Raw genomic sequence first — 9,309 nt, 5'->3', positions numbered from 1 at the left:
TATTGTTTAATATATATTTATATATTTATTGTTTAATTTGTTTATATTATAATTTATTATTAGCTGCATATATACTTCATAAATAAATATATATTATTATTGCAAACGTGCTGCTTTTTTGTAAAATTATCACTATTAATAGTATATATTAATCAAATACGAATAAAAATAAAATAAAAACGCTCTTTTAAATAAAAATTGAATATTGTCGTAGATGAATGCATATCTATTACAAAAAGTGAGAATCAATTATAAAAGAATAATATTATGTTATGAGCTAACTTTGTGCAAATTTTGGCAGTTACGGAACCTTTTATAAGATTGCCAGTCTTTAATATAGTACATACTTTGTCAATATTAATACAAATTAATTTAAGTTTTTAATTAAGAAACTTTTATTAAAACAAATCGAATTATGGAAATAAAAAGAAGTAGCCGACTACTAATAATTAATGAGCATATAATGATGAAGCTATTAAACTGCATGATAAACATTTATTGAAAGACTTTCATCGGGTATCATTACACTTACATTAATTGTATTGATTGGACTAGCTGTAACATAGCCGATGAAAAAGCTGTCATTTTCTTCATATCACAAGGCGATAAATGAATAGAAATGATTCGAAGCATTCATTGCGAAGACATAGAAAATAAAAGATAAAAAAACTATAAAATGGGAAGGAAAAGAGAGAAAAATTCTGAGAAAGTAATTAAAGTTAGGACATCGTGTTATTTTTGCAAAATTATTTACATAGTATGTATATATATATATATATAATGAAACATTAATTTATTAATAAAATAACCACATAATGTAAGACATATATAAAAGATGTGAATATTGAAAATATAACTTAAGTGCTTGCCTTTAAAGCTATCGACATGAAAGTAGAAGGAAGAGTAACATTGTTTTATGATTAGTTAGGAATATCCATCAAAAAGGACAAATGCGAATGGGTCAATTTCTGCGCGCTCTGTTAGCCGACCTTCTACAAGGTCCTCCAATGAGCACGAGAGGACTTTGCGGCTGGAATGCGTGACTCGACGATTTTATAACCCGCTTTCAATTACCCTTCTTGATGCTCCTGTTTCGTTCGCCTCGCGCCATTGCTGCAGAAGGAGAAGAAGAGGGAAATACCGCAACGCGAGCAAAAGGCATGAAACGTCCAAATGCCGCGTCGCGTCGTCGCGCAGCGACGCGTCGCATTGCGTTTGTATCCTTACCTCCTTTCTTGCCCGCCTACTCTTTTTCTCACTCACGGGGACGTGATTTATTCGACGTCAGACAAACACATACAATCTCGCGCGCAGTCAGGAATACGTTAGATTCTATATAATAGTGTGCGTAGCTAGACAGGAAACGCATCTGAGAATCATCCACCCCAACGGGCGAACAATTTGTTTTGGCTCGTTTGCTCTCTCTTTCTCTGCTGATGTCTGCGAATTCAAAACGATGTCTGTAAGACATCGAGCAATTAACTTGCTGCAAACGTAAATTTCTACTAGCCGAAATAAAATAATTTTCATTTCAACATTAGCGTTATATTAATATATTATATCTCAATAATAATTATAAAACAATGTTAATTGTTATTATTAAAGTAATCTTAATGAAATAACATGTTATTGTAATGTCGGTGTGTTGAATGTTCAATTATTAATAATTTCTTTACATAAATAAATAAATTCATTGTTTGCCAATAGGATTACAATATTACAAGAACACATTTATCCCTTTTCAGACCCCACACGATGGTACTGGTTCTATTGATACCTGTAATCGGATTTGTGGCAGCAAGTCCTTTTTCAAACACATTGAACAACCGCTTAGTCCCTCAAGTCCAAAAAGCGCTTTCGCTTTCCATGGAGAATCGTTGGGATATAATAGATGACAGTCCAGATAAAATTAATGAAATGGTAGAAAATACGAATGAGACAACTCTATCAATTCTGAAACACACAATCCATCATCTCGAAGCTTCCGAATCGAAGACACGTGAAAATGAGGCAAATGAAAAAAGGACGCAAGGACGGAAACGTAAAGCTTTATTTGTAGATTATCCTCTGTTACCGCGTATCATACGTTATCCAAAGGTGCCTGCGTATGAAATCGATTACAACGACAATTCAGAGTCGACAGCCAAGGATAGATCATCAAGCGAGTCTGATAAGAGATACCAAGAGAGTGATATTTTTTATATTCGACTCCCACCTATTCCATATATGTTTGTACCCGGTATCGGATATATCTCGCAACCACCCACGTACTCGAGCGCTCCCTTGAAGCCCCAGATACCCTTTGTTCCTCAACTAGTCCAGCTACATCACGTGAGACCCGTGCGACCTCAACCAGCCTCTCAGCAGACCGTTAATTCCTTCATCAAATTGCCTATAGACTTCATAAGCAACGGCAAGCCCACCTCCGTTTACCAATGGCATAAGAAGCCTGGCAAGAAGCCAACCGACAGTCCAATCACGAACTTGGACAACCTGTCAGCCGACTTCGTGAACAACGGTAAGCCGACCTCTATTTATCAATGGCAAGCGAATCTCAGGCCGGTAAAGAGGCCGGATAATTCGCTTAACAGTCTTGATATGGGACCTTACACCTTTAATGGCAAACTAACCAGTATGTACTTGCTTGAGTCGAATGACTCCACCACAATGCATCAATCCATTCGACATTCCAATTATCAAGATGTGCATGATTAAATTTAATTTGATATGATCATGCCGAATATTGAAAATCGGAGCAAGCAATCATAATACGGAAGGAACTTGTAACGTCTCTAATATTAGAGACATTACGTGTCTATTTCTATATTCAATATAGATTAACTTTAATCTCGATTTAACTTATTACTTACTTTTATCTTTCTCTAGTTTTAGAAGAATTAGAAAAAGGTAAAACGTAGATTAAAGAGATAATAGAGTTAATCCACATTGATAGAATTAGGCAAACCATAACGCGAGTGATAAATATTCTGCTACTATATAGATAATCATTGAAATTGTTTTAAAAATAATATAATTGTATTTTTTTTCTATTTTTCTATATTTTTGCACAGACTCGCGCGGGAATTAAATAATTTTATAAAGTGTGTTAAAAATTATATATTATTCAAAGCTATTGTTTTAATTTGTGTATATTATTGAATATTTATAGTATTTATTGGTCCGTGCAATATTATGAATTTGTAAATATGTGAAATATATGTACAAATGATGTTAAGAATAAGGATACACATATTATTTTTAACCTTACCCGTTAACGACGAAGTGAAAAGCACATTTCCTACACTTAGTCCCTTATATACAAATATTGACTTGGAAAATGAGTTTGGTCAGATTGTCTGGACTATATCCTGTCTGATTACAAACATGCGCAATTCATTCGGATTAGATGCGTAAGGGGATTCAATATCAAGATTATTTGTGCAATGTGATTTTGCCATTCCATCTAAAAACATTATGTACTTATATGTATATATATATATATATGTGTATACACGCATATACTGTAATATATGTGTAACGTGTGTATCGTACATATATATAATATACAAAATGAGTTTTTTATGAATACTATATATTTACTATATATAAACATATATTTTAATTATATAACAGTAAATTATTATTTTAATTTTCTGGTAATATATTTGTATACATATATTATATTATTTATTACAATTATTTCGACAGTGATAAATCATTCTAACAGTATAATGTAATAATAGTGTCTATTATATTCGGCAAATACAAAAGCATTATAATTAATGTCTTAATTAATTAATGACTTTACAAAAATATTTAATAATGTAACAGAAATGCAAGTGTCGAGTCATGTTAAAATAATAAATAAATAAAAAAATTATGCGAATTATAAGATTATAGCATTTATCCTTCTCGCTTATATCACAGATATTTTTTTTTCACGAAATGTAATTGCTCAGTAACATTTTGCTTACTTTATTTGGTGAAAGGATGTAATGTGTAAAAACAATTATCTTCGTTGAACAAGATGTTCTCTTTAGTATTTTGAATGTATACGCTCAATTACCAAAAAATGTGGTCCCAGAGGCAAGCGACTCGTCACCGAAGTGGTTGTTCCTTGCAGATATTAAAGTAAATGCGCTATAACGGGTTGCAAGGGTTCTCATCCAGGTACAGAGTGGTAAAGCAAGGTCATAAACAGAGTTCTATAGATTCATTAGTTTCTATGCGTTGTTTTACTAATTAAACATTTATTCATATCTGCATAATGCAATTTTGAAATATCAAATGTGACAAACTGCAATAAGAATTATGTACAAAACATAGAGTTATTTCTGATTAGATTTATATACATACACACATATATATACAATATATATACAATATATATATATATATAAATCTTTTTAAAGATTTAAATCTAATTAGAAATTATCTAAATAAATATTCAAATTTAATTTAGAGTAACTTTTTATTATTATGTGTATAAAAAGAAATAGAGTTTTTCCAAATAATAATAACGATAAATAAGCATTTTAAGATTAGCATTGCCAGAATATTGATTAAACACGAAAGGTAGTTGGGTTTTTAAGTATGTAATTGTCAAGACAAAGTATACAAAGAGTTATAAATATCTTTATTCGTTACACTGAATATATACGCCTCATTACAATTGAGCGCACTTACTCACGATATCTAGAATATAGAAAAAAATATATTCAACACAAAACATTTCCACGTCAATTCACGTAGGAGGAAAAATTTACACGTTGTATAAAAACATGCGTATTGTCCAGTCTTAACGAAAAATCTATCTATAATTATATGGAAACATTTTACGTTGATTAAGTATTGGACATACTCAATCACGGATCAATTATGTTTACGTGATTATACGCAAACGACGGGCGCGCGTGTAGAAATATGATAATACGTTCGCATATTTATATTTATAAAAATATATTATACAATGTTAATTCAATAATGGAGAATTTGATTATAAGATCATGATCTTTTCCAGCGGGAAGAAATCATTCGGTGATCGTATACTTTGAAAAACAATCTTACATTTTATCAGAGTAAAAAAACAAAAGCACTGACTCAGTTTAAAATGAAGCTCTGTAAAAAGATATTAATCTTGCTGTTACCCTAATAAATCAATGTCACATAAAATCCTTATATTAATCTAAGTAAAAATACATAGTATTTTTTGCTTTTCTTTAAATCTTGTATATATAAATAAAAAAAACCAAATAAAGAGATAAAGAGAACCTACGTATATATATATATATATATATATATATATATATATATATATATATATATATATATATATATATATATATATATATATATATATATATATATATATATATATATATATATATATATATATATATATATATATATATATATATATATATATATATATATATATATATATAATATAATTTGAGTGTCACATAGTAATAGCTTAATCAATACTTATATTATGTGTAAATAGTGTAAATAGTCATCCAATGCAGGATAGACATGGAACATTCAGTCATAATCTCAATAATACTATCATATTTTAAGTTCGCAACACACCGAAAGTTTCCGCAAACACAATAAATAAAACAACAAATTGTTCTATTCTCAGTTTTTTTTTTTAAGTATTTGTAATTGTTCGTAAGTTTCGTATACTCGTACTTATAATAAAATCAATCGTCATAGTACTGAAATCACATTTAAATAAATATCTCAATTATCAGATTTTCGTAGGCCTCGCGAGATCACTGCTTTTAGTTTCTGCTTTTGCAGAAAGACAACCGAGCATTCTATCTTTGACAGTCAAGAATATAGCAGTAGATCCACATTTTATTGCCTATTACGACATTAAACATTGCATTAAACTTCAATTGAATTTTTTATTTCTATCAATCAAAACTAACGCTCTTTAAGCTTCCGTCAAAGGAGTTCTGCACATTATTTAACATTAATTTCTTTTCTAATTGCAACATGATGTTTTTTTTAATTCAATTTATGTCTAAGATGCTAATGGAAATAAGTCAACCATTTTCCTCTATTACATAATGTTTTTATTATGTAATGTTTTTTTAAAGTAATTGCGATGTGTGATACGACGAATTCTCGCGAAACTCTCATGATTAAAAGAAGCGTTTTAAAATACAAAGCAGTAAAGTTATCAATAAAATGTTCTATAAAAAGTCCCGTCTAGTGACGTTTCAATCTTATAACAATTAGAAAAAAATTTTTTTTTAAATTGTTCTAGTAAAGCTACCTTTTAAAATAATACATTCTTATATAAAAAGAAATAGATGCATAGAGGTTTATTTAGTATCATTTTGCGGAAATTTTTGATGTCTATATAGATACAATTGATACCGATTATTATGATAATAGATGTAAAATATGTTTTGTGAAAATATGATATGCTCAAATTCCTCATCCATTTGTCAGTTAATAAGGCAATGTAAAAATATAAATAATATTTGTCTGTTGTTTCGTCGTAATAATATAATGGATTATCTGAATATATACGATAACGTAAAAAATTAAAAATATACGAAGAAATGAATTTATCAACAAGATGCGATAATAAAACGTATGTTTACGCACTTCTAATATTTACTTATCTTAATGCACCTTTATAAGTAAAGATATAATAACGATGTATATTTAACAGAAGTGGAACAGTTTGCGGAATGCATTTATCTTGAATAAGAATGACTATATGCAATATAGGCATGAAAGTCTCTGTTTCTCTCTTTTTCTTTCTCCCTCTTCCTTCCTTTTTTTTTTTTTTGCATTTTATCGTTGTCAATTTGAATGGCGATTCCTGATCCTGTACAAACAGAACAGTATGCATCTACTTAAGCTAACAGGCAGGCAAGCCAGTTAAGATATTACACGATTATGCACAGTTACACGAACAATCGAAGATTAAGGTAGAAGGGGATGATAGTATACTGGCTTGCGACTCTTTTCCATAATGTAGAAAGCTTTAGGTTTGCCATTTCCGGGAAAGTTTTTGTGGATGCTAGTGGAACCCGTCTTAGTGGCGATTGGCGCATAATATGAAGTGGCAGCTTTTTTCCGGTGTTTTTTCATCTTCGGCACAGTGTTCCTTGAGCCGTGAAATTCGTTGCTCAGGTGGATCCTGTGCACACTCATATCGTTTAATCTATACGCCTTGTTGCCAAGGTTATTCTTTTTCGTCGACTTGAATTTAATATTGTCGTTGTCGCTATTCGAATAGCTGAGTCTCTTGTCATTATTTCTGATGTGTTTCGTCACTGGTTGCTTTTGGTGCAAACGAAGTTGGTTGTCGGTGGCACGATACTCGTAACTCTTGCTACTTGTATCGAGCGGATAAAGCTTATTCAGTATGGTTTTTGTAGATGTTTGCTGCTGTTTCTTCATATCCTCCAACTTTTTTCTAGCGTCAATTCTTAGTTGGCTCAGTTGGAGGCGCTTCTTCTCCATCATTTTCTTTACGACCGGTAAATTCCAATGATAAATCTTGGCAGGTTTACCATTTCCTTGAAATCCCACCGGAAAACTCGGGCCGGTCTTAGTGACTTTGTCGTCGTTGACGGATTTGTGAGGCTTCGTAATGGTGTAGTACGGAGGACTAGCCGGAAGTTTCACAATGTAAACGTGGCTGTCACGGTGTCCATGACGACGACTGTAAGGCTGATGTATGCGCGTTTGCGAGCTGAGTCCCGGTGGTTCAGGCCCGGCTAATCGCTTCTTATGATGCCCATCGGGTATTTGAAGAGGTGTCAGTCCAAGTCGGTTTAGAACAGCCGCGTTGCTTGTATGAACCGTCTCGAAACTTTCCTCGGAAGTAGTCGCAGTGACGAGACTACTGAAGAATATCAGTAGTAAGCCACTTGAAAGAAGTAATCTGAAAAAAATCATATACGTCGTTACGTATCTTTATGCTAATGTAGAAATAAATACAGTAATAAAAAAAAAAACAGTAATGCATTAAGTGAAAAATCATTAATATATAAACATAAGAATATATATCAAATTACATACAGAATTACTATATTTATTACGTTGATTTATTAGTTGATCTAGAAGAAATATATAAATGAATTTCAACGACGTCGCAAATACGTGATATTCGCTCGAGTCGGTCTCGAGATCTAGATGAAGAAAATAAAAGATAGAGTTACGCCGACTTAGAGGACGATTCATCATGAGTTACGATTGCCATGTCTCGTGGAACTAATGAAAGAATCATCTAACCGCAAGTGCCACCAGGGATTCAAAGGAAGGACTGTGTAAGTCTGACCTCTCAGCCATCTGGCCGCTCGTAAATCTGGTTGCACGTAGCAAAAATTTTAATGAAAAAGAATTTCAGAGCGTGAAAGTGATGACTCTCTGCCAACAAGGCATAGAGAAATTTTACGATGTGAGAAACCTACAATGTAAAAACATCATAACGATAAATAAGCGTCAATTTGCTCTGTTATTATGAGCACATCGTGCTGATGAATCGTGCGATGAATTACCCTTCCCACTTAATTACTCGTTACAAGAATAAAGTATGTTAATCATTCAGTCTTTCTTGCTTTGATGATAAAACGCATTATATGTGTCTTTGTATTTTTAGGTGACATTCAAATCTAAAAATATAAAGTTACTTTTTACTCAACTCAATAGATTGGAACGTTAAAATCACCGTTTTAACGTTCATCTATAAATTATTTTGATAATTTATTAAAAACAAAAAAACGTTTTGTAGCTATGATTCTTTTGTAGCTATGATAAAATTAATGTTGCTATAATAAGATATATTTTTCCAATATGAAAGAGATAATTTTCCGGATTGAAAGGAGATACTGGAAAATGAATTTATAACGTATATAAAACATAAACTGAACGTGTATAATATACAGACAAATATAGAACTGCAAACAGTAGTTCTGCGTCGAAAAAATAATAAAATATTCAGTAACTTGAGTGACTATGTTTGGTAAGCCAATGTTCATCGGTCTTGGAAGTTGGAACGTCCGTCATGCAATAGCCATAAATTAATATGCCAGCCGGACGACTCCCTCGTTGTGAAATTATTCCTCCATCCAGCAAGGTACTTGACGTGGTCATTCACAACGACATGACGCTCGTGCTGCGTCTAAAAGGAGTGACTGGAAAAGAAAAGGTGAAATACGATGGAAGAGGAAAAAGGTAGAAGAAGAAGAGGAAGAAAATTACTTGTGTGCGAATAAAGGATGACGAAATGTTTTTGTATAATTTCATAATTAAAAACAATTAGTAAGAGGATGTTATATA

General features: G+C 31.7%; 2 protein-coding genes across 3 annotated transcripts in view; one reads left to right on the top strand and one right to left on the bottom strand.

The window, feature by feature from the left end:
- Positions 1-2,885, top strand: part of LOC108747374 — an 11,022-nt gene extending 8,137 nt beyond the window's left edge. Inside the window, exon 2 of the mRNA XM_018484798.1 lies at positions 1,746-2,885. Coding sequence (XP_018340300.1) covers positions 1,756-2,715 — 960 coding nt within the window. The 5' untranslated portion in view covers positions 1,746-1,755 and the 3' untranslated portion in view covers positions 2,716-2,885. The remainder of the gene's footprint in view (positions 1-1,745) is intronic.
- A 3,742-nt stretch (positions 2,886-6,627) lies between these two features.
- LOC108747344 overlaps positions 6,628-9,309 on the bottom strand; it is a 16,570-nt gene continuing 13,888 nt past the window's right edge. Inside the window, exons 2-3 of one of the 2 annotated variants that reach the window (XM_018484747.1) lie at positions 6,937-7,912; positions 6,628-6,847 (exon numbers count right to left, since the gene is read on the bottom strand). In XM_018484747.1, the coding sequence (XP_018340249.1) occupies positions 6,946-7,912 (967 nt within the window). In that variant the 3' untranslated portion in view covers positions 6,628-6,847; positions 6,937-6,945. Of the gene's footprint in view, positions 7,913-9,309 lie in introns of both variants that reach the window. The other variant, XM_018484746.1, reaches the window with a different exon arrangement.

This window comes from Trachymyrmex septentrionalis, unplaced genomic scaffold, assembly GCF_001594115.1.
Source record: "Trachymyrmex septentrionalis isolate Tsep2-gDNA-1 unplaced genomic scaffold, Tsep1.0 scaffold2, whole genome shotgun sequence".
NCBI classification, from domain to species: domain Eukaryota; kingdom Metazoa; phylum Arthropoda; class Insecta; order Hymenoptera; family Formicidae; genus Trachymyrmex; species Trachymyrmex septentrionalis.
The sequence above is the reverse complement of the archived record's forward strand: the minus strand, read 5'-3'. Positions and strand labels throughout refer to the sequence as shown.